The sequence below is a fragment of the Vicia villosa genome, linkage group LG7 (assembly GCF_029867415.1).
Source record: "Vicia villosa cultivar HV-30 ecotype Madison, WI linkage group LG7, Vvil1.0, whole genome shotgun sequence".
In the NCBI taxonomy this organism is placed as follows: Eukaryota; Viridiplantae; Streptophyta; class Magnoliopsida; order Fabales; family Fabaceae; genus Vicia; species Vicia villosa.
The window spans coordinates 54,115,525-54,141,857 of record NC_081186.1 but is presented as its reverse complement, the minus strand read 5'-3'; the positions used below and the strand labels follow the sequence as shown (position 1 = coordinate 54,141,857).

The following is a 26,333-nucleotide window of genomic DNA, read 5'->3' as shown; positions in this document are numbered from 1 at the left end:
ATTCTTCTTGCAACCTTCATGTGTGACACTCTTAGTTCACTCATGTATCTGCTCACTAATCTGATTGCGAAACCTACATCAGGTCGACTGTTGCACACGTATCTTAGAGATCCGTTAATTTGTTTGAATAAAGTTACATCGACTTTGTCTTCCTCTCCATGCTTCTCCAACTTCAAGTTTTGGTCGACGGGTGAGGATGCAGGAATTTAATCATCCATTCTGAATCTCTTGAGTATCTCTTTGACATAATTCCTTTGATGCATCACCATACCTTTCTTCGACATTTCGAATTCCCTCATCATCAACTCTTTGAAATTTGATAAGTTCTCCGAGCTATTTCCAGTTACCAGCAAGTCATCAACATATAAGCAAATGATTATTATATTTTGTGCCACAAACTAAACATAGACACCATACTCATATTCGTATTTGAAAAGTCCTAATTATCGAAAAGAACACCACATATTCTGTTTTAAATTATATAATATTTTGATCATTCACTACTACCAAAAATACAAAACACCTCAGAAGCGAAATGCATTTAACACTGGCTTAATAATCGAGGTAACGAAGGGCGTCATGAAAAATTTTCACTTAACACCTCGGTGATTTAAAAACCGAAGGGTAAAGTTATATGCACATGGGTTTGAACCTCAACAACAACACTTTTATTATTTTCAAACTTAACTTATTTAGTATCTTAGTTTATCTAGAAAACCGAGGGGGTAAGATTATTTATTTTTTTAAAAAAATATTACATTGTTTACCAAGAATATTACATTGTTTACACAAAATATTAAAATAAAAATCAAATTTCCTAGGGATCTAGATAAAACTAAATTCACTGAAGATCAAGATTTTAGATCTTCGAATTATTGAATCTCGGATAAGATCAAATGTTGGATGCAAGATTATTCTATACGGATCTCGCATGCATTTGTTTTAGATGAAAAAAAAGGTAATTTGAAATCAATATACAAATATACGATTTTTGGGTTAAATAAATATATAAGAAAACAAACCTTACATTCTGATTATTTTATGCTCTTGCAATCCATCATAGAGAACTTTTCGAAGTGTCTTTATGTTTCAAGCGCTTCATATTTCATTTAGGTTAGAAATGTTAATATTCATCAGCCTTTTATAATGTATGTCCCTTAGGTTTCACACGGATCACTAATGGAAGTATCTTGAGCGTTGATACTCATGAAATGGATGACACTGATTTGTTTAAGGATGGTGATTAATATTTACAATTATCACACCAAAATTATTCCATCGATTTTTGACAAAAATCGGGGTAAAAGGTGCAAAAGTTTTTTTTAAACATTAAATTATTTACATAGAATATTAAATTACATTATTACAACAAATGCAACGTTATTGTAGTAGTTATTGTTCTTGGAGAACAACACATTTCATCTTAATCCAGATCTTGTTGGAAAAGAATGCGCATATCTTTTGTGCGGATTCTTTTGAAGTTCAATAGTTTGAATGCATAAAACTTTTAATAAGTTATTCAAGGGTTGATATCCATTCTTTTATTTAACTAGAAGCAGTGGCGAAGCCAGAAAAGTTATAAAGCCTGGGAAAAAAATTTAAATACTGCAAATTCATTGTATATAATATATAAATATTCATCAAACAGAATAAAAGAGATGAATGATAACCTTACAATGGGGTGTTAAATAAAATCACGAGGCAAATTCCCTTTTCGAGACTTCTTTGCGGTGAATGTTTGAATAATATCAATATCATCAAGTGACTTGCATATCTCCCGCTCAGTGTAACATACCATCAAGTCATTGAACCACACGTCATTGATATTACTGTGCAATTTAGACTTGATAATCTTCATTGCTGAAAAGGCTCTTTCAACGGATGTTGTCGACACCGGTAATATCAAAGCTAACTCAATAAGTGTGAAACCAATGGAAATACCAAATATTTCTCAGTTTGGACCATCTTCATAGACAAACTTTGAACACCTTCACAAGTGGAAAATGAAGCATTTCTTTTCACTTGAAGAACATAAGTTTCAAGTTGATCCCTTATTGTTCCCCGGTCATCATCAGAAAAGTCTTCATGATAAATATCAGCAAGACGAGCAAGCTTATCAACATAAAACTTGGAGAAAAAATTCTCGGGGTCAAGACATGAGAAGCAATCAAGGATAATGTTACTTCCTTCACTAAATCGGTGATCTATTTCGACACATATTTTGTCAATAGCTACATAAAAAATCTCTGCACAGTAATGATGAAGATTAGTAATAGTCCTCCCTTCTGCTCTTGACCGTCCTCGAACCGGTATTTCTTCATCCATATTTGGAATCAGAGTACCTTTAGCAACACAAAATTCTTGGACATCAGCAAATAAATTATCCCAACCACTCTCTCATTGTGGCCAACCGAGCTTTGACAACATCAACTAAGTCCATGGCTTTCACATTATTAAGATATTTTCTTTGTAAGACATTTGAAAGCTCGTTTGTGATACCAAACAACTTTAACATTAACTTCAAAATAAAAGAAAATTTAAGCTCTCCGTTTTTTCTATCAATCCCGCTGCTTGAGATGGTCCACGTCCATCTTCATCAACCATACTTAGCACCTTTAACACAGATGACCACATTTGATCCAAACGAAGTAATGTAGTATGATGTGAACCCCATCTAGTATCTCCGAGTCTAGTGAGATGAGATGATTGATGCGATCCCTTTCCTTTAGATATCTCACCCCTCTCAAGTTTATTTAAAATATCTTGGTGTTGTGCCTTCGTCAAAGCATCCCTCCTCTTACAAGATGCACTTGTTGTGGTCACAATCAAGGAGATGTACTCAAAGAAATCATGAATAGATGAGCAATTACTAGTAACTGACACAACAACCAATTGCAAACAGTGATCATAACAATGGATATAGAAAGCATAAGGGTTTTCATCTAGAATCTTTCCTTGCAAACCATTAAATTCACCTCTCATATTTGAAGCTCCATCATATCCTTGCCATTGTAATCTTAAAATATATAACATGTACTTATCAAGAATACCATAAAGAGCATCCTTTAATACCTTAGGTGTAGTATCTTTGACATGATGTAGAGCAATAAATCGTTCCACAACATGCCCTTTGTCGTTCACAAACCTAAAACAAATTCAACAAGTTTACTTGGAGGCATAGAGAATAATAGGTAATGAAAATTAAAAATTAGAAATTGACAACAAATACACCTACTAACCTTAACATCACTGCCATTTACTCTTTCAAAGATATATCACGTGACTTATCAATAAGTACGGAGAATTGTCTATCACCAAGATCTTCCATAATCACCTTGGTAACTTCATGTGCACAACATGTTGCAAGCTCCTTTTGGATGTCACTGGAAGTCATTGTGAAATTTTTTCCACCATGGTCAAAAGTATCGCTCACTTGTTCATTCTTAGCTTTTACCAAATATACCATCTCTCTAAAATTGCACTTATTTAGAGAAGTAGAGGATTCATCATGGCCATAAAAAGCCATGCCTTGTGCAATGAGATATCTTGAACAATCTACAGAACAAGTCAAACGAATCTTATATAATTCTTCTAATTTTGTTGCTTTAGAAAATTTACTTGTCACACTTTGTCTTTGATTATTATAATCATCATAGTGCTTGACACATGAGTTATATAAACTATTATAACTACCAACGTGATCTTTAAAGCCTTGATATGCATGATTCCCATCTTTATATCTGTTTTTAGTGAAGACTTCAAAACTAAAGTGTTCAGCCCTTCTGGGTTTCTTAAAGAGAAAGCAATAGAAACAATAAGTTGCATCCTTGAACTCACTATATTCTAACCATGTATAATTCTTATACCATGATTTACTAAATGCTCTTTTAACACTTCCAAATGGAGTACAAGGAAAGCTTGGCATATCCGATTGCATTGGGCCCTTCAATATATATGCCCTCCTCACTTGGCCTTGAATATCCGAAGCATACTCATTAATTTATTTCCTATGACCTGGATCACGCACAATCTCATTTGGGTTGAACTCATTAACAACTTTAGACGGTGGTTCTAGTTCTGATTCTAATTCAACCAAAAATCTCCTAATCTCTGAAAAAACACTATATAGTTAAGTAAACAAAGCCATTATATAAAATTTAAAGATATGATATTTATAATAGAAACATTAAATTAAATTCTAAATTCTCTAATATATATTAGATCATATGTTATTGAAGGGTGAAAAAAAACTTAAATACAACTCTTACATTTTAACATCTCTAAATTTTATAGACTTATTTAATACTTTATTTTATATAACACATCACTAAACACTAGTTTGGATCCTCTCCTTCTCTCCTTCAACCTCCATCACTCAAGCAAGTGTAAAATAAAAGAGAAGATTAATAAAAAATTGTAAATTAAAGAGGAGAGATGAAATATAAGAGAGAGATAGAGACAAATTAGTGAAGGAGGGAAGTGGAGAGAAAAGATAGAAGGAGAGGATCCAAGCCCCACTAAACACTAGCATATTATATGGTATATCTATACTATAATCTATTATTATAGTCTTTCACAATTTTATAGAAATATGACACAAAATCTGGTACGGTGGTACCTCTAATCAATCAACTTTATATTATTTAAATAATTCATATAAGTGATAAGTCCAAACAATCATCAATCAACTTTATATTATTTATATTATTCATATAAGTGATAACTCCAAACAATGAAACAAGAAAAGAAACAAGTCCAATTTTATTTGCAGAACAAGCACAAACCAGAACAACTGAACAAAGAAGAAGAACAACAAAATAAATGTAAAACAAGTCCAAAAAGATGAAGATCAAATTCTAAAAAAAAAACTTAGAAAGAGTGATGAATAAACTTACTAAAATGTGATGAAACAAAGAAGATCGAGGAGACCGACTGTGATGAGAGGAGTGCGGAGGGAGGAGGCGGCAGAGTCACAAAACAGAGGGAGGGAGGCGCAACGTCTTTTCCTCTTATCTTTCGTTAATGAGGTTTCGGTTTTCTTTTTTTTTTCTTAAATATTTTTTTGATTTTTTTTTAACACATATATGCCTAAAAAAATATTGGGTCCGAGCCTGGGCAAGTGCCCACCCTGGGCAGGCCTAAAAAATATATGGTGGAGATTCATTGTTGTAGAGGTGTAACATATTTCTTCGATTTTTGGAAAAATTGAGGGGAAATGTATTTTACAATTTCAATAGAAAAATAAAATAACTATGCCTCTAGACTTTAGAATAAAATCGAGGTGAAAGATATCTAGTTTTTTAAATATTAGATTGTTTATACAGACTATTAAAATAAACTCATATTCATCGTTGCAATTCTAGATTTAATTGCATATATCTTTTAAAAGGTTAAGCTCCTTTCTTTGTTTAAATTTTCAAAGGTTGAGTAGCTCCCTTTTTTGTTTGAGTTGAAATAAGAATGATTTTATGCTCCTGCAATCTATCAACTAATTATTTTTTATAAGTTTAGCTCCCTTCTTTAATTAAGGGTTGTTCCAAAAATACAACAACAACAACAACACCATTATGTCTGATAGATTGCAAGGCTAGAAAAATGATTTTGTTTAAGGATAGAAGAACATTGGAGATTTTTTTCTGCCTTGCAATCTATCCTAAAGAATGATGCATACTAATTTGGGGCGACAACATATAAGTTAGGATTAAAGTGAAACTGGTTTAACGAGTACTTTTATAGTGAAATCAGATTATGTTATCCCTCGATTTTTATGGAAACCGAATGAATATATCATTTAATATTCATTTATAAACAAATAAAAGCCTAAACTACAATAGTTGGAATTCGAAGCGTGTTCTGATTTGTTTTTCTCCTCGGTTTTATTAAAAATCGAGAGAATATGTTGTTTTTATTTTAATAAAAAAAATAAAACATGATGCGCCTTGACATAATAACTCGATTTTTTCTATGTAATGTGAAAGCTTTGTTATAAAAACGTTATTTATAGTAGTGATTTTACACCGATTAAAATTTTTCATTAATTTTATATAAAAGAGATAAATAATGTATTGTATTTCAAAGTTGTTCTTTATATAATGATATTGGAAATAAAAATAAAAATAATAAAAAGAAAAAATATTAAACCTATAAGATATAATTGATATCTGAACAAATTTCTTCATACATAAATAATTTATAATTTAGATGATAAGGAGTATTTATTCTGATAGAGGATTTTGGAGGAGAGGTGAGGTGAGGTGAAGATTTTTTTTTTCTTTTTCTCTTTTCAATTTTTAAAAAAAAGTGATAAATCTTTGTGAGGATAAAGTAAGTGTTATTAACATGTTATACAATCAGTTATATTCATATGTCATTCTTTCAAATTTCTTAAAATTTCATATATATCAAAATAAACTCAAATTTTCAACGTATGCCCAAACTCTTAAATGTAACATAAATATCTTTCTTTTTTTATGTAGCCCTAGTTTTCACAATAAGCTCAAATTTTCAAATGTAGTGGTTAACCATCCAATATACCCACTACCTAGATAAAACAACTAATTGTTCCAACACAGTTTTTTTTTTCGCACTAACTTAATTATCACCAATCTCTAGCTAGTGACATGACTATATACATGTCTATGAAGTAGATTTACGTAACTCTTGTTTGTAACTTCTTATTTGGCCTAAAAATAGTGTAAGATTTGGATATTTTAGATTTGTATAATGTTTAATATATAGATATTATATGGCAATTGTATAATATTTTGTCTTTATTTAATGTTTGTTAAAACAATATAATACAATAAATTAATCTTAATACTAATCTTACATGCCTATGTAGCATAAATTATTATTTTGAATATGATAAAAAAAAGTAACTGATTATGTCTATAAAATATAATTTAAATTATAAAATTTCAAGGATAAATATAATATAATTAAAAAAACGATTTAAAAATAAATAATAAGATAATAATTAATAAGTAATTATGAAATATATATATATATATATATATATATATATATATATATATATATATATATATATATATATATATAAAATATATAATTAAAATATTAATTGAAATAAAATAATAAAATTTTAAAATACAATTTAAACATAATATAAATAAGAAAAAATGTGAAAAAATTCAATAATAAAATAAGGCAAAATATCTTTTTTCGTCTTTTAACTTTATCTCGGAGTCCATTTCGGTCCTTTAATTTTTAAAAAGACCAATTTGATCCTTTATTTTTTTCAACCAGGGTCACGTTAGTCCTTTCTGTTAGGTTTGTTAGTCAAAGTCAAAATAAATGGCCACTTGGCATACAACTGGCGCTGATGTGGCAAAGTATTCATCCAAAATCAAGATTTCTTACAACAGTCATAATATTGTTCAGAAATTCATCCAATCTGCATAACCACCTCATCTGGAAAAATCCAATCTCCTAATTTGTCCATAATTAAAATCCACAATTATATAAAATATATTTTAATAACAGTTTAATGAGAAAATAAATTTATGGTTAGAAAAATATCCCAAATATGCGTTCTTCCGAAAATCTGTGTTGTTCCCCAAATATGGGTTGATGAATGTGATGAGGTGTTTTATGGGGTTTTCTTGATTGGATTCATATGAAGATAATACAAAATATAACAAATTTAAGGGTGATGATAGTTTTTATTTTCCAGTAGAATAGTTTTTTTATTGGGGTTTTTCCATCACAACCCTAAACCACCAATACTGAGCAATCACCACAACCCATATGAACATAAATTTGTTGAATACGATTGAAACTTCATAAAGGCTTTAACTTGATAAATTCTCGAGGGTTTGTGATGAATTGTTGATCAAAAACTGTGACGGTGCTGAGTTGTGACATCGTTGATGTTTTGTTTGGTTCGATGTTGTTTTGGCAGTGGATAGAAGAGGTTAGTGAAGTGAGTGAAGTCGTTGTCGGAGACCTTGATTCTTTAATGACCATGGTCTATAACTGAAGGTATTTTTCTATCATGATAAATGAAAATGGAATATAAAGTAGGTTAGAGAGATGAAGAGTTCATAAACAAATATAAAGGGTGCTTATGGAGAAAAAGGCAAAGAGAGCGTGGAAAGTATTTCTGGATTTTAATTTTTCCAATTTCGTTTTTAACAGCATGAATTCCTAGGTTGATTAATAAGAATTTTTTGTTATTGATGGGTTTGAAACGAAGAAGATGATGACAAGATGCAAACTGGAATGCCACATATGCAAAAGTAAACACCTTAGTAGAAAATTGACGGAAAGGACGTCAATGAGACGGTTTGAAAAATTAAAGGATTAAATTGGTCTTTTTAAAAATTAAGAGACCAAAATAGACCCCGAAGTAAAGTTGAAGGACGAAAAAGGGTATTTTGCCATAAAATAATACAGGCTTAAATAGTATGTTGGTCCCTTTAAGTTAGCGCGTTTTTATTTATAGTCTTTAATCTGATTTTTTTTTAAAATAGTCCCGAGATGTTAAGTTTTTGTTCGTTTTAGTCCTTCAAGTTAAAATCCACGGGAAAATTTGCAGGAAACCAACAAATTTAAACCGCAGAAAAATTCGCAGGAAAATCTGCAGGTTTTAAAGACTAAAACAAAAAAATTTAACATTCAGGAAGTATTTTAAAAAATCCAGATTAGGGACTAAAATAAAAAATAGTCTAACTTATCACATTTTATTAAAAAAAACCATAAAAAATACATGTTTAATATTATTGATCCGAAGGGTGATCGGAATCAGAAAGTGGGTCAGAGACGTCTGCACGGTGCTGATGATGAGGAGAATGGGAGTGTACTTGCAAGGCATTCCGACGAGCAAGTAAGTAGGAGCACAGATACGTGAGAATGTTTCAAGCGTTTGAAATTGTATTACCTGGCCCTCTCAAATGAGAGGATTTATATATTGCCCCAATCGCTTGGCCATTGGTCCGTTTTGGGCTGGACCGTGGATCTTGGAAAACACATTTCTCATAGTGATGAAAATTGTGATTTAAGTTTTGATATTCCTTCAACTCCTTCTTACGCAACACAAGTGCCTACTTCATATGAAGAAGTTGATAGAGATTATGTGCATTTTATTCGTAATGATCATGAAAAAGGTATATGAGAAAATTAACAAGTAAATATTTTTTATTGTGTATTCATAATGTATTGTATGGTATAATTTATAAGGTTATTTACTAACAAGTATTATTATTTAAATTCAAGACACCAAAAGACAAGACTTGTTCCTCATGCTGTATATATTATTTGATGTAATGATATGTAAATTATATATTGTTTTGTACCATTGGTTTTGATGTAATATAAAAGTTTTTTTTCTTAATGTAATTTTGGTTTTGATGTAATACAATTTTTGATCAATTTTAGTTGCAAACTATAGGTGTGGTTCACAAATGGTTTGTGTTATTTTCTGCTTTATTTATGATTCAAAAAAATACAGGTTAAAATTTGGCAGTTCTATAAAATCAAAAAATTATATTAAAAAACAAATCATTTCACCACGGTCGGGTGGTTCAACCATGGTTATATGTAAACACGCTATTCAGATTAAAAAAACCCCAAGTAGCGGGGGAAAATTGAGATCAAAGTCATTGGATTGACTTGACTCATTATTTGAGTGAAAGCCGCCACTGCGCTTTATTGTTTCCAAAGGAAATGAGAAAAGAACGAAGTAAAACCCAAAGATGTTTTAAAAAAAATAGAGATCTTAGGTACAGGGTTTGATTATGCAAGGAGAAGGGTGGTACTCCATAGGAACATTTTTGTAAATCTGTGTAGAAAAGGAATTGTGTGCAAAAGAGTTTGTTTGGTTTTAAAACTTATGCTCGGGAAGACATCGCATCTTGTGCCTACATACGTCCTCTGTGCAATGGAGAAGTCAGAGCATTTGTAGTTCCGCTTAAAAGGGAAATGTAACTCGGTGAACTGACTTTTATTTTTAAGCAAACAATGTTGCGGTGAGCATGAGTCGCCACCGACCTTTATTTTGTCCAATTTTAGGAAAGGTATAAAAGAATAGAAAAAAGACCTTTTTTAAAGAAACGGGCTCGGGGGTAATATATGAAAAGGGAAGGTATAAGCACCCTTTTCAACCGTAGTTATCTACGGGCTCTTAATTTGCTTAGCTCGTTTGTTTTGTTTGAAAGTCAAAGTGTGTATGTGTGTGAATAAAAAGCATGTTGTATTCAGATATCTTAATCTTGAGTTAGTGATCTAACGGTTAACTTTATCTTACCATACAATCCTATTAGCCATACATATAAGCAGTTAATATTTGCGGAAATTAAAATGCGAAAAATAAATATCCTACGCTATTACATGGCTTTGGGGCAGTTACATAATATAGGAGTGCGGAAAGATAAAAATCCTAATTACTATTACATCTCATAAGCAGATAAAAATGCGGAGAACAATAAAAGTATATACAAATTAAAATGTCCACGAGAAAGTCCGAATGCCTCAAGATGGTAGTACCTCACAAAATAAGAAGGTGTTAGTGACATAAAATGATGCATGAACAAAATGATAAAACACTAAAAATTTTAATCAAAAAAGATATCAAAAACATTAAATTCTAAAGAGAATATTAACAATTAACTAAAATATGTTTTTGGTATTTTTACTGTGAAGAATAAAATATAAACTAAAAAAGCATTTATATATTTTTTGTATTTTTGAATATAAGGATTAAAATAATAAATCAACAAATATTAAGACAAGAAAAAATAAAAGAGAGTAGTAAAAATAGTAAAAGAGAGGTGTCAATATAAACAGAGTCGCAGACCCAAGAAGAAACGGGTAGGCCCAAGGTTGAAATCAACTCTCAACCAGAGGGGGTGTGCATCGCTGGGCCAGGGGGTGTGGATCGGAATTCGATTAGCCCAATTAGCAAATGATCTATAACTTTCTTCAACTTGATCCAATCAGAGTATTATCACTTAAATCAATATTAATAAACAAACAAGAAAATTAATTAAAATAAATAATAAAAAAACAATAAAACAAACAGTCAAAAAGGGGATTAGGGTTGGAACATCTTCAGACTCTCTCTTCCCCTTCTTTAGAACAAACACATCCGTTCTTTCTTCTATCTTCAATTCAACAATTTTTTGTTCAATCTCTCAAACTGAACAACAAACCACACAGATCAATCACAAAAAATAACCATGATAACAACATCTTACTAACTCAAATTCGTGGAAACAAACAACAACAAATGCAAACGAAAAAACGAGATGAAGGGCGCGAATGGTATGGCTCCGACAAGGGTTGTTGCGTCGACATTGTTGTTGCAGAGTGGAGTGCAACTAGAAGCTTCAATTGGAGGGAGTGTGGTGGCGGTCGCAGAGCTGCTTTGGTGATGTGGTTCAAACATGAGGTTCGTCGTGGACGGCGCTGTTGACGCAACAATAACCATCAACAACATTCATCATGTGGTCAAAAGTATTAAAAAAAAACTTTTTTTAAAAAGGGAGGCCTCATAGAATAATCATCGGCCAAAATAATAATTGAAAGAGAGTTTTGAAAGAAAAAACATGAAATTGCACCAAGTAGGAATTGAACCCGTGACCTTTTGTTTGCAAGCCTTACTTCCTAACCAATTATGCTATGTTATTTATTTGAAATAAAAATCCAATTGAAAGTGTATGAAGCATCTGCCAACATTTTCTATTTATTAAAATATAAGCAATTTAAGAATAAACTACTATATTTTAAAATAGACTTTAAATCGAATATTTATAGAATTCAGGATGTCAATGTAAATGAATCCAAGATTTTATAAAAATCCAAAATTTGAAAATAATTTCGAATTTTTCTTTTAAAAGTGTGAGCAAATTTTGGGGTATGATAGCTGCCCCTGTTCAATCTTCTTAAACCTGAAGAGGTAGATTGGCGTATTCGCCACTCGGGATATGAAGGTGGAAGAGGATTGAACACTAAAATACCCAAAAAATTGCACTTGCTTGTGTTGGGAGTAGTGCTATTGATGTTTTGAATGGGCTTAAAGATGCCGGAATGACAGGATGCTTTCGGAGGCGGGCTTAAAGATGCCACAGGTCTTTTGATAGTATGAAGATCAGAGTGTAGTCGTACGTTAGATTGCATATGAAGATGATGCGTAGATGAGAACATCAGAATGAACCGTTCGTTAGGTGGTATCTGACTTGCTTATCCTCAATCTTCTCTGAATTGTTTCTGAATTGAATTGTTGGCTCCATTGTCGAAGTATTAAGATTAGATTGTTGACTCCATTGTCTTGACCACCTCTTATCACTAAGAATCGGGACTATATTGGTGGCTCCATTGCCGTGACTCCATTGTTTGTCTATGAATGGGCTTAAAGATGCCATTCAGTGAGTTTGATAAGAGGTTGTCAGAGATGGGCTTTTAGATGCCGTCTAAAAAGAGATACTTGTCAGAAGTCCGGGGTGACATGCTTTCCAAAGGTTTGTCTGACGTAGAGGTTCAGAATATCCGGGGTTCGAGCTTCTGGACTGTATATCTGATAAGAATGTTTCAGAAGTCTGGGGGTCAAGCTTCCAGAATGTGCATCTGATTGGAATTTCAGAATATCCGGGGTTCAAGCTTCCAAAATGTACATCTGATGTATATTTTTCAGAAGTCTGGGATTCATGCTTCCAGAATGTGCATCTGATGTAGATTTTTTAAGAAGTCTGGGGTTCAAGCTTCCAGAATGTGCATCTAATGTAGAATTTCAGAATATCCGGGGTTCAAGCTTCTAGAATGTATATTTGATGTAGATTTTTCAGAAGTCTAGGGTTCAAGCTACCAGAATGTGCATCGGTTGTAGAATTTTAGAATATCCGGGGTTCAAGCTTCTAGAATGTATATCTGATTTATATTTTTCAGAGGTCTGAGGGTCAAGCTTCCAGATTGTACACCTGATAGGGTTCAGAACATCTGGGGTTCAAGCTTCTGGAACGTTTCTGGCGTAGAATTCAGATCATCCGGGGTTCAGGCTTCCGCAACATATCTGGCATAGATTTCAGAACATCTGGGGTTCAGGCTTCCGGAACGTTTCTGGCTTAGAATTCAGATCATCCGGGGTTCAGGCTTCCGAAACGTATCTGGCGTAGAGATTTTTAGACCATCCGGGGTTCAGGCTTCCGGAACGTATCTGGCGTAGAGATCTTCAGACCATCCGGAGTTCAGGCTTCCAGAACGTATCTGGCGTAGAGATCTTCAGACCATCCGGGGTTCAGGCTTCCGGAACGTATCTGGCGTAGAGATCTTCAGACCATCCGGAGTTCAGGCTTCCGGAACGTATCTGGCGTAGAGATTTTCAGACCATCCGGGGTTCAGGCTTCCGGAACGTATCTGGCGTATATTTCAGAATATCCGGGGTTCAGGCTTCCGGAATATTTCTGACGTAGAATTCAGAATATCCGGGGTTCAGGCTTCCGGAACGTTTCTGGCGTAGAATTCAGATCATCCGGGGTTCAGGCTTCCGGAACATATCAGGCGTAGATATTTTAGAACATCCGGGGTTCAGGCTTCTGGAGTGGATTTTTCAGGAATCTGGGGTTCAAGCTTCCAGACTGTACATTTGATAGTGATTGATTTGTTGATGATATTTTTCTGACCGGTTGGTCGACAGGAAAGACAAAGTTAGTTTTATGCTGTCATGATGTATGTATTGTATGTTTTTTTGAAATGAATGAGAGTGTTATGCATATGCCATGAGGTGTATGATGTATGAATGCAAAATGTTGTTAATGACGATAACAAATTGTAGCAGTGTTTGGCGGGGAAAATAAATCCCTGACTATTCAGCACCTTTGAGAGATTATTTGAATCTCGACTTGACTGCCCCAAATGAATTGGACAATAACATGTCATTCCCCTTGTACATATTGGTGTGTTAACCAAATGAGTCATTCGTAGGAAATATTTCTGCTTTTGACGTGCTTTTAAAGCAACTCTATCTGTCTGGAGGACTTTCTAAGCAACCTGCCCCAATATCGTGAATTTAGGAACAATGCCCCTGATTGATCAACACTTCTGAGAGATTCTTCGAATCTTGACCTGATTACCCTAGATTGACTGAACTATTACTCAACAGAGTGTCCAACTGCTTTTGTGCCCCTGAGGGTGATCAGAATTTGAAATATTCTCGCTCAAACTCAACGGAGTTCTGAAGACAACTTGTCCCTTGAAAGGATTAAAATTTTGATCTACAATTCATGATGGAAGCTTTCCTGGTGTCAAGTACTTGTTCATATGCAAATAATGTTTATTATGAGAAACATAATTCTAATGCAAAGTTCATGTTTGTCTTGAAATTTAAAAAGGAAATTTTTGAAAGGATGTCAAAACATCAATTTTTTTTATAAAAGGTGGTGCGATACCAACTCAAGCGTTTAGCAAAACTCATAGGAGTCAGTTTACCGTATTCTCGTTACAGTGTGCTTTCGAATTAACCCTGCCTCAATTAGGACTTTTAAAGGTTGTAACGTGGCCAGGTTCACAGTTTTTTAGAAGAAAGGATTTTTAGGCTCAAAATTTTATTAGTGCCCACCCCCTTCGTGATGTTCTCCAACCTAAGTTCAGTTAACTCGATGCGAGCATTCATCCTTTAAGAGGAGTTTGAGACGATTGAGGAATCGATAAGGTGTTTGGACATGGCAATCACTTACCTTTTATTCTTGGTGTCTGATCATATGATCTTAAATTTATAGTCACGCGACTTTGCCCTTTTGTTGAGGATCTTTTTTGTTTCCCTAACTTTTGCCTGAACAAATTCTTTTAAGATCTGATTTTGATGTCCAGCGGGATGCCTAATTTTTTTGCCTAAGTCACTTGTTTTCAAGTTGTTGACTTAGCGGGCTTTCTTTTTTTTCTTTTTTCGATTCATTCTTTTATTTTTTGAACAAGTCGTATGATCCTGAGTGTTTTGACTTGTTGAGATGATAGTGACTGCTTCATTTCTTGGTTGACGAGGGATAACCATTGTGGTATTGACTATCTTCAACCTTTTGAAGGATAACCATTTTTGTATCCTTAGATATGTGCTCCTGATGAATTTTGAACGCCCAATCAGGTTAACTGAACACTACTCTGCCCCTGGGTTAAATGTGAGGGTTTTTTTTGTATAAAAAAGAAACTCCTACTTCAAGGCTCAAAGGGGTTAACGAGGGTTTATCATCCTTATATCTCCACTATTTGGGAATTGAAACAATGCCTGTACATCATCAACAGGGTTTTACTTGAAAGCACACCAAATGAGGTTATGAGTATTATGTGTTCATCATTCTCCCTTCGGAGTTGTCATGGTTTATCACCGAGAGTTTAATACCACATGCAAAGAAAAACATATAAGAGCGAGAGCGAATGAATTTTTTCAAGACAAGCATATACAATGCATTATTTTTATAGTTCAAAAACAAACAAGTATTGCATATAAACAGTATTGAATCAAAACAAGAAAGTTTCCGCATGAAAATGAATGAAGATATAGAGATTGCCAATGTTGAGGAGATTTTCTCCGTATGGACTTATTGCTTCAGAAGATCCCTTGAGCTAAAAGAGAATATCAAATCTGGCCTGCAGGTGTGAATATGATAGCCTTTGCATCAATCAGGTCTTGAACCTTGTCTCGGACTGGCTGACAATTATCGGTTTACTTACCAAGTGCCCCAGAGTGGAAACCAAACCAAGCGTTCGTATCTGAACCTGTAGATTACTTCTAGGGAGAGGATTCCGATGAAGCCACACATGAGTTGTGAGTATCCAGCTTTAGGGATTTGAGAAAGAAGATGAGAAACTCGTTGTCTGGAAACCTGTTATGCAATGATATGTATGTAAATGCATATGCAATGTTTTCAAGGATCTCCGCAACATTATAAATGAATTTGGTTGCAGCTTTGTCTGAAGACCTTTGACTTTCGTCTTCGACCGTCCTTCTATGAGAATCAAGCTCACCATATCCAGTGGGTCATAGCCTCTGATTCAGGATACTCGTACTTTTTGAACCTGAAGGCATATGGCTAGAGGAAAATAAATACTCTTGCCCCTGATAAATATGTACCTTTGCATTTAAGGATGCATGGCTAGAGAAAAATAAAACCTCTTGCCCCTTGATAGGAATTCAGTTCCTGATAATAGCACCTGAAATTCTGCGCTCTAAACTCGTAAGATCCTTGAAAAAGGTTAGTTGAAAATGCCATATGATGAGGTGATGTCATGTGTATGCTATAGATGAAAGTACAAATTACAAAATTAGCCCTAAAAGTATGAGGTAATGACCATATGTAAGTCCTGCAAGAAATTTCAAGTTGTTAGATATAAACAAAACCTGAAAGAGGTCAGGGTTGTTAAATAAAAGATATACAGAAGTCCTGCAAGGAAATCAAATTGTTAGGGTATATACAAATCCTGCAAGGAAGGGTATAAACAAATCCTGCAAGGAAACCAAACGGTTAGATAATGAATACAAATAAATCACACAAGTATCATTAGGTTTAAAGGATAGCATGAAGTTCATAGGTATGTACCCTCCCAAATGAAGTTTAGTTGGTTCAACCTGTCCTAGAATAGTAATCGGGTTCAAGGGTGCTCATATCACGGATCTTTCTCGAAAGCATTATCTCAGTCAGTGCTCGAATGACTAACCGAAAATATCTTGAAAGATTGATCTCAATGAGTGTAGCATCGAGTATCAACCAGCTTCGGTCAGGATTCCAAAGCCAGCCATCTAGCTACTTCTTAATAGGCCAAAGTCAAGTTCAACTAGGGTTCTAAGGGCAAATTAGTGTTTAATGACACTACATGGAAGCCTAATGTCTCCTCGATCATGTTCAAGGGGCATCAGAACAAACCAAAGCGTCGCACTAACGGTGGCCACCAGATCAACCATATCGGGACAAGTCGTACAGTCTCCTTGGTCTATTGCCACTTACCTAAGGTATCTCGAGATTCGGGTTAGAATCTTTCACACAGAAACAATCCCAAACAAACCTTTAAAAATAAAGCACACAAAACAAACAGTTGAAAACATTTAAAATGAACTAAGTCCTAAGGTAAACCCCTCTTATATTATCCCCAGCAGAGTCGCCAGTTCTGTAACTCGGTGAACTAACTTTTATTTTTAAGCAAACAATGTTGCGGTAAGCATGAGTCACCACCGACTTTTATTTTTCCCAATTTTAGGAAAGCTATAAAAGAATAGAAAAAAGACCTTTTTTAAAGAAACGGGCTCGGGGGGTAAGTTATGAAAAGGGAAGGTATAAACACCCTTTTCAACCGTACTTATCTACGACCTCTTAATTTGCTTAGCTCGTTTGTTTTGTTTGAAAGTCAAAGTGTGTATGTGTGTGAATAAAAAGCGTGTTGTATTCAGGTATCTTAATCTTGAGTTAGTGATCTAACGGTTAACTTTATCTTGCCATACAATCATATTAGCCATACATCTAAGCAAATAATATTTGCGGAAATTAAAATGCGAAAAGTAAATATCCTACGCTATTACATGGCTTTGGGACAGTTACATAATATAGGAGTGCGGGAATATAAAAATCCTAATTACTATTACATCTCATAAGCAGATAAAAATGCGGAGAACAATAAAAGTATATACAAATTAAAATGTCCACGAGAAAGTCCGAATGCCTCAAGATGGTAGTACCTCACAAAACAAGAAGGTGTTAGTGACATAAAATGATGCATGAACAAAATGATAAAACATTAACAATTTTAATCAAAAAAGATATCAAAAACATTAAATTCTAAAGAGAATATTAACAATTAACTAAAATTTGTTTTTGGTATTTTTAATGTGAAGAATAAAATATAAACTAAAAAAGCATTTATATATTTTTTGTATTTTTGAATATAAGGATTAAAATAATAAATCAACAAATATTAAGACAAGAAAAAATAAAAGAGAGTAGTAAAAATAGGAAAAGAGAGGTGTCAATATAAACAGAGTCGCTGACCCAAGAAGAAACAGGTAGGCCCAAGGTTAAAATCAACACTCAACCAGAGGGGGTGTGCATCGCTGGGCCAGGGGGTGTGGATCGGAATTCGTTAAGCCCAATTAGCAAATGATCTATAACTTTCTTCAACTTGATCCAATCAGAGTATTATCACTTAAATCAATATTAATAAACAAACAAGAAAATTAATTAAAATAAATATTAAAAAAACAATAAAACAAACAGTCAAAAAGGGGATTAGGGTTGGAACATCTTCAGACTCTCTCTTCTCCTTCTTTAGAACGAACACAACCGTTCTTTCTTTTATCTTCACTTCAACAATTTTTTGTTCTATCTCTCAAACTGAACTACAAACCACACAGATCAATCACAAAAATAACCATGATAACAACATCTTACTTACTCAAATTCGTGGAAACAAACAACAACAAAGGAAAACGAAAAAATGAGATGAATGCTATGGCTCCGACAAGGGTTGTTGCGTCAACATTGTTGTTGCAGAGCGGAGTGCAACTAGAAGCTTCGATCGGAGGGAGTGTGGTGGCGGTCGCAGAGCTGCTTTGGTGATGTGGTTCGAACATGAGGTTCGCCGTGGACGGCGCTGTTGACGTCGAGGTGAGATCGGTGATGGGCGGAGGCTTGTACGATTAAGCTTTGACAACGGCGGAGGGGAGTCGTGCGATTCCGGCTTCGTGTGGCTCGCGTTGGTGTTTGGATCCTGAACGAATTGGTGACGATGACTCTAGCGGGGATAGAGTATATGTCTGGCTGCTTCCTGCAAAAAGAACCAAAATAATTGTATAAATTATGTTTTGTCATTTTGTTGCAGGGTTGTCGATTCCATTGTTGCTGCGATTGAGTTGTTCGCTCCCTTCGATCTGTTACAAAAAATACAAGAACACATTTATGTTGTTAGTTTTGTTAAAAGAGGCTGGTTAATGTTATTGAATTGTCGCTGTGTTTGTCTGTGATTTGGTGGCCATTGTTCTTGTTGGATTATGATGTTATTGAGTTTGATCTTTTGAATTTAAAAGACTTATCATGAAAGTTTAACAATTCTGGCATGGATTATTTTTATTCGATGAAAATATGTACAATGAAAGTGGGAGATTTTTATTAGACTATTTACAATGGTTTCCAAATTCAACACCCTACTTTTTCACTTTTTATACTCCACATCATCTTCTCTCTCTTCCACCTAATAATTCAACACACATTCAACTTTTACTCACTACAATAGTTTTGTTTAATAAAATTCAACACCCTACTTTACCACCATTCACAACACACTAAAAATTCAAATAGTCACAACAACCAATAGGATTTTGCAAAATATTGTATGTGGCCCCCACTCTCATTCATTCAACATGTTGAATTCTTTCAACACAAAGTAATCCACATCATATTAAACAAGCTATTAAACATACCATTGCATGAATTCAACAGTTGAAAAAAAATTTCAACACCCCCATTGTACATAGTCTTACAAAGGCGACCTGAAAAAGATTACCCTTTTTTTATGCTTGGTGTACTTGTAGAACAAAACTGGCGTATTTAAAGAATCAAACAAAAGTAAAATCGAAAAGCGTTTTTTAAGGTACAAAATGCTAACAGAATATTTTGTGACATAGGAAAGAAATGTGTTTTAATTGTAAGACTGGGACAGGATATGTTGAAAATGGAACAGGATATGTTGAAAATCAAAACTTAGTACAATAACCATCAGCAATATTCATCATGTGGTCAAAAGTATTAAAAACACTTTTTTTAAAAAGGGAGGCCTCATAGAATAATCATCGGCCAAAATAATAATTGAAAGAGAGTTTTGAAAGAAAAAAGTAAAAAAAAAGGTTGAAAAACTATTAGTGGAAATTGTGAGAAATTTGTAGATGATTGTTGATTTGAAAATGGTTTAGAAAAACGGTGATTGGAAGAGAATGAGAATTGTTGGTCAAAAAAGAGAGTGTAGAGATGCCCTTTTATAGACTGGAAATTAGGTCAAAACAATCCTAAAAAGGAAAAGATCCAACCCAAAGGCCCATGGACCTTCTTGGTCCCCAAGATTAAGAATCTGGACGTACTTGTGTCCAGATACGTCCAGGTGCCAAAAAGATAGCCAAAAAGATATAAAATAGTTAAAAAAACATGAAAATGCACCAAGCAGGAATTGGACCCGTGACCTTTTGTTTGCAAGCCTTACTTCCTAACCAATTATTCTATGTTATTTATTTGAAATAAAAAGCCAATTGAAAGTGTATGAAGCATCGGCCAACATTTTCTATATATTAAAATATAAGCAATTTAAGAGTAGGCTACTATACTTTAAAATAGACTTTAAATCGAATATTTATAGAATTCAGGATGTCAATGTAAATGAATCCAAGATTTTATAAAAATCCAAAATTTGAATATAATTTCGAATTATTCTTTTAAAAGTGTGAGCAAATTTTGGGGTATGACAGCTACCCCTGTTCAATATTCTTAAACCTGAAGAGGTAGATTGGCGTATTCGCCATTCGGGATCTGAAGGTGGAAGAGGATTGAACACTAAAATACCCAAAAATTTGCACTTTCTTGTGTAGGGAGTAGTGTTATTGATGGTTTGAATGGGATTAAAGATGCCATTAGTGGGATTGACAGGATGCTTTCGGAGGTGGGCTTAAAGATGCCACAGGTCTTTTGATAATATGAAGGTCAGAATGTAGTCGTACGTTAGACTACATAGAAGATGATGCGTAGATGAGAACATCAGAATGAACCGTTCGTTAGGTGGTATCTGACTTGCTTATCCTCAATCTTCTCTGAATTGTTTCTGAATTGAATTGTTGGCTCCATTGCCGAAGTATTAAGATTAGATCGTTGACTCCATTGTCTTGACCACCTCTTATTACTAAGAATCAGGACTATATTGGTGGCTCCATTGTCGTGACTCCATTATCTGTCTATGAATGGGCTTAAAGATGCCATTCAGTGAGTTTGATAAGAGGTTGTCAGAGACGGGATTTTAGATGCCGTTTAAAAAGAGATACTTGTCAGAAGTCTGGAGGGACATGCTTTCCAGAAGGTGTGTCTGACGTAGAGGTTCAGAATATCCGGGGTTCGAGCTTCCGGAATGTATATCTGATAAGAATGTTTTAGAAGTCTGGGGGTCAAGCTTCCAGAATGTGCATCTGATTGGAATTTCAAAATATCCAGGGTTCAAGCTTCCAGAATGTACATCTGATGTATATTTTTCAGAAGTCTGGGATTCAAGCTTCCAAAATGTGCATCTGATGTAGATTTTTTTCAGAAGTCTGGGGTTCAAGCTTCCAGAATGTGCATCCAATGTAGAATTTCAGAATATCCGGGGTTCAAGCTTCCGGAATGTATATCTGATGTAGATTTTTTTAGAAGTCAGGGGTTCAAGCTTCCAGAATGTGCATCTGTTGTAGAATTTTAGAATATCCGGGGTTCGAGCTTCCGGAATGTATATCTGATGTAGATTTTTCAGAGGTCTGGGGGTTAAGCTTCCAGATTGTACATCTGATAGGGTTCAGAACATCCGGGGTTCAAGCTTCCGGAACGTTTCTGGTGTAGAATTCAGATCATTCGGGGTTCAGGCTTCCGAAACATATCTGGCATAGATTTCAGAACATCTGGGGTTCAGGCTTCCGGAACGTTTCTGGCGTAGAATTCAGATCATCCGGGGTTCAGGCTTCCGAAACGTATCTAGCATAAAGATTTTCAGACCATCCGGGGTTCAGGTTTCCGGAACGTATCTGGCGTAGAGATCTTCAGACCATCCGGAGTTCCTGCTTCCAGAACGTATCTGGCGTAGATATTTTCACACCATCCGGGGATCAGGCTTTCGGAACGTATCTGGCGTAGATTTCAGAATATTCGGGGTTCAGGCTTCTGGAATATTTTTGGCGTAGAATTCAGAATATCCGGGGTTCAGGCTTCCGGAACGTTTCTGGGGTAGAATTCAGATCATCCGAGGTTCAGGCTTCCGGAACATATCTGGCGTAGAGATTTTAGAACATCCGGTGTTCAGGCTTCCGGAGTGGATTTTTCAGGAATCTGGGGTTCAAGCTTCCAGACTGTACATTTGATAGTGATTGATTTGTTGATGATATTTTCCTGACCGGTTGGTCGACCTGAAAGACAAAGTTAGTTTTATGCTGTTATGATGTATGTATTGTATGTTTTTTTGAAATGAATGAGAGTGCTATGCATATTCCATGAGGTGTATGATGTATGAATGCAAAATGTTATTAATGACGACAGCAAATTGTAGCAGTGTTTGGCGGGGAAAATAAATCCCTAACTGTTCAGTGCCTTTGAGAGATTATTTGAATCTCGACTTGACTGCCCCAGATGAATTGGACAATAACATGTCATTCCCCTTGTACATATTGGCATGTTAACCAAATGAGTCATTCGTAGGAAATATTTCTGCTTTTGAAGCAACTCTATCTGTCTGGAGGACTTTCTAAGCAACCTGCCCCAATATCGTGAATTTAGGAACAATGCCCCTGATTGATCAACACTTCTGAGAGATTCTTCAAATCTTGACCTGATTACCCTAGATTGACTGAACTATTACTCAATGGAGTATCCAACTGCTTTTGTGCCCCTGAGGGTGATCAGAATTTGAAATATTCTCGCTCAAACTCAACGGAGTTCTGAAGACAACTTGTCCATTGAAAGGATTAAAATTTTGATCTGCAGTTCATGATGGAAGCTTTCCTGGTGTAAAGTACTTGTTCATATGCAAATAATGTTTATTATGAGAAACATAATTCTAATGCAAAGTTCATGTTTGTCTTGAAGTTTAAAAAGGAAATTTTTGAAAGGATGTCAAAACATCAATTTTTTTTTATAAAAGGTGGTGCGATACCAACTCAAGCGTTTAGCAAAACTCATAGGAGTCAGTTTACCGTATTCTCGTTACACTGTGCTTTCGAATTAACCTTGCCTCAATTAGGACTTTTAAAGGTTGTAACGTGGCCAGGTTCACAGTTTTTTAGAAGAAAGAATTTTTAGGCTCAAAATTTTATTAGTGCCCACCCCCTTCGTGATGTTCTCCAACCTAAGTTCAGTTAACTCGATGCGAGCATTCATCCTTTAAGAGGAGTTTGAGACGATTGAGGAATCGATAAGGTGTTTGGACATGGCAATCACTTATCTTTTATTCTTGGTGTCTGATCATACGATCTTAAATTTATAGTCACGCGACTTTGCCCTTTTGTTGAGGATCTTTTTTGTTTCCCTAACTTTTTCCTGAACAAATTCTTTTGAAATCTGATTTTGATGTCCTGCGGGATGCCCAATTTTTTTGCCTAAGTCACTTGTTTTCAAGTTGTTGACTTAGCGGGCTTTCTTTTCTTCTTTTTTCGATTCATTCTTTTATTTTTTGAACAAGTCGTATGATCCTGAGTGTTTTGACTTGTTGAGATGATAGTGACTGCTTCATTTCTTGGTTGACGAGGGATAACCATTGTGGTATTGACTGTCTTCAACCTTTTGAAGGATAACCATTGTTGTACCCTTAGATACGTGCTCCTGATGATTTTTGAATGCCCAATCAGGTTAACTGAACACTACCCTGCCCCTGGGTTAAATGTGAGGGTTTTTTTTTGTATCAAAAAGAAACTCCTACTTCAAGGCTCAAAGGGGTTAACGAGGGTTTATCATCCTTATATCTCCACTGTTTGGGAATTGAAACAATGCCTGTACATCATCAACAGGGTTTTACTTGAAAGCACACCAAATGAGGTTTTGAGTATTATGTGTTCATCATTCTCCCTTCGGAGTTGTCATGCTTTATCACCTAGAATTTAATACCACATGCAAAGAAAAACATATAAGAGCGAGAGCGAATGAATTTTTTCAAGACAAGCATATACAATGCATTATTTTTATAGTTCAAAAACAAACAAGTATTGCATATAAATAGTATTGAATCAAAATAAGAAAGTTTCTGCATGAAAATGCATGAAGATATAGAGATTGCCAATGTTGAGGAGATTTTCTCCGTATGGACTTATTGCTTCAGAAGATCCCTTGAGCTAAAAGAGAATATCAAATCTGGCCTGCAGGTGTGAATATGATAGCCTTTCCATCAATTAGGTCTTGAACCTTGTCTCGGACTGGCTGACAATTATTGATCGACTTACCAAGTACCCCAGAGTGGAAACCAAACCAAGCGTTCGTATCTGAACCTATAGATTACTTCTAGGGAGAGGATTCCGATGAAGCCACACATGAGTTGTGAGTATCCAGCTTTAGGGATTTGAGAAAGAAGATGAGAAACTCGTTGTCTGGAAACCTGTTATGCAATGATATGTATGTAAATGCATATGCAATGTTTTCAAGGATCTCTGCAACATTAAAAATGAATTTGGTTGCAGCTTTGTCTGAAGACCTTTGACTTTCATCTTCGATCGTCCTTCTATGAGAATCAAGCTCACCATATCCAGTGGGTCATAGCCTCTGATTCAGGATACTCGTACTTTTTGAACCTGAAGGCATATGGCTAGAGGAAAATAAATCCTCTTGCCCCTAATAAATATGTACCTTTGCATTTGAGGATGCATGGCAAGAGAAAAATAAAACCTCTTGCCCCTTGATAGGAACTCAGTTCCTGATAATAGCACCTGAAATTCTGCGCCCTAAACTCCTAAGATCCTTGAAAAAGGTTAGTTGAAAATGCCATATGATGAGGTGATGTCATGTGTATGCTATAGATGAAAGTACAAATCACAAAAATAGCCCTAAAAGTATGAGGTAATGACCATATGTAAGTCCTGCAAGAAATTTCAAGTTGTTAGATATAAACAAAACCTGAAAGAGGTCAGGGTTGTTAAATAAAAGATATACACAAGTCCTGCAAGGAAATTAAATTGTTAGGGTATATACAAATCCTGCAAGGAAACCAAATGGTTAGGGTATAAACAAATCCTGCAAGGAAACCAAACAGTTAGATAATGAATACAAATAAATCACACAAGTATCCTTAGGTTTAAAGGATAGCATCAAGTTCATAGGTAAGTACCCTCCCCAATGAAGTTTAGTTGGTTCAACCTGTCCTAGAATAGTAATCGGGTTCTAGGGTGCTCATATCACGGATCTTTCTCGAAAGCATTATCTCAGTCAGTGCTCGAATGGCTAACCGAAAATATCTTGAAAGATTGATCTCAATGAGTGTAGCATCGAGTATCAACCAGCTTCGGTCAGGATTCCAAAGCCAGCCATCTTGCTTCTTCTTAATAGGCCAAAGTCAAGTTCAACTAGGGTTCTAAGGGCAAATTAGTGTTTAATGACACTACATGGAAGCCTAATGTCTCCTCGATCATGTTCAAGGAGCATCAGAACAAACCAAAGCGTCGCACTAACGGTGGCCACCAGATCAACCATATCGGGACAAGCCGTACAGTCTCCTTGGTCTATTGCCACTTACCTAAGGTATCTCGAGATTCGGGTTAGAATCTTTCACACAGAAACAATCCCAAACAAACCTTTAAAAATAAAGCACACAAAACAAACAATTGAAAACATTTAAAATGAAATAAGCCCTAAGGTAAACCCCTCTTATATTATCCCCAACAGAGTCGCCAGTTCTGTAACTCGGTGAACTGACTTTTATTTTTAAGCAAACAATGTTGCGGTGAGCATGAGTCGCCACCGACTTTTATTTTGTCCAATTTTAGGAAAGGTATAAAATAATAGAAAAAAAGACCCTTTTTAAAGAAACGGGCTCGGGGGGTAAGTTATGAAAAGGGAAGGTATAAACATCCTTTTCAACCGTAGTTATCTACGGGCACTTAATTTGCTTAGCTCGTTTGTTTTGTTTGAAAGTCAAAGTGTGTATGTGTGTGAATAAAAAGCGTGTTGTATTCAGATATCTTAATCTTGAGTTACTGATCTAACGGTTAACTTTATCTTGCCATACAATCCTATTAGCCATACATCTAAGCAGTTAATGTTTGCGGAAATTAAAATGCAAAAAGTAAATATCCTACGCTAGTACATGGCTTTGGGGAAGTTACATAATATAGGAGTGCGGAAAGATAAAAATCCTAATTACTATTACATCTCATAAGCAGATAAAAATGCGGAGAACAATAAAAGTAAATACAAATTAAAATGTCCACGAGAAAGTCTGAATGCCTCAAGATGGTAGTACCTCACAAAACAAGGTGTTAGTGACATAAAATGATGCATGAACAAAATGATAAAACACTAACAATTTTATTAATCATAAAAGATATCAAAAACATTAAATTCTAAAGAGAATATTAACAATTTACTAAAATATGTTTTTGGTATTTTTAATGTGAAGAATAAAATATAAACTAAAAAAGCATT

The 26,333-nt window shown here is 34.8% G+C and overlaps 2 protein-coding genes across 2 annotated transcripts; both read right to left on the bottom strand.

Moving 5' to 3' along the window:
* Positions 1-210: 210 nt before the first annotated feature.
* LOC131619073 (uncharacterized) lies at positions 211-2,325 on the bottom strand. The gene is made up of 3 exons (XM_058890215.1): positions 1,980-2,325; positions 1,796-1,908; positions 211-333 (listed from the first exon to the last, which is right to left on the bottom strand). Exons 1-3 carry the CDS (start codon positions 2,323-2,325, stop codon positions 211-213), a joined length of 582 nt encoding a protein of 193 aa, XP_058746198.1.
* A 55-nt stretch (positions 2,326-2,380) lies between these two features.
* On the bottom strand, positions 2,381-3,526 carry LOC131619072 (uncharacterized). The gene is made up of 3 exons (XM_058890214.1): positions 3,261-3,526; positions 2,614-3,145; positions 2,381-2,506 (listed from the first exon to the last, which is right to left on the bottom strand). Exons 1-3 carry the CDS (start codon positions 3,524-3,526, stop codon positions 2,381-2,383), a joined length of 924 nt encoding a protein of 307 aa, XP_058746197.1.
* Between the last annotated feature and the right edge of the window lie 22,807 nt (positions 3,527-26,333).

Excerpts from the sequence above, each read along its gene's own strand:
- LOC131619073 (XM_058890215.1), bottom strand. The coding sequence starts at position 2,325 with ATGGATGAAGAAATACCGGTTCGAGGACGGTCAAGAGCAGAAGGGAGG. Across the intron at positions 1,909-1,979 it reads CACTTGTGAAGGTGTTCAAA|CTTTGATATTACCGGTGTCG; the intron begins GTTTGTCTATGA and ends TTATTGAGTTAG. Across the intron at positions 334-1,795 it reads TGTGGTTCAATGACTTGATG|CTCGGAGAACTTATCAAATT; the intron begins GTATGTTACACT and ends AACTGGAAATAG.
- LOC131619072 (XM_058890214.1), bottom strand. The coding sequence starts at position 3,526 with ATGGCTTTTTATGGCCATGATGAATCCTCTACTTCTCTAAATAAGTGC. Across the intron at positions 3,146-3,260 it reads CGTGATATATCTTTGAAAGA|GTTTGTGAACGACAAAGGGC; the intron begins GTAAATGGCAGT and ends AATTTGTTTTAG. Across the intron at positions 2,507-2,613 it reads TGTGGTCATCTGTGTTAAAG|TTGTTTGGTATCACAAACGA; the intron begins GTGCTAAGTATG and ends TTAATGTTAAAG.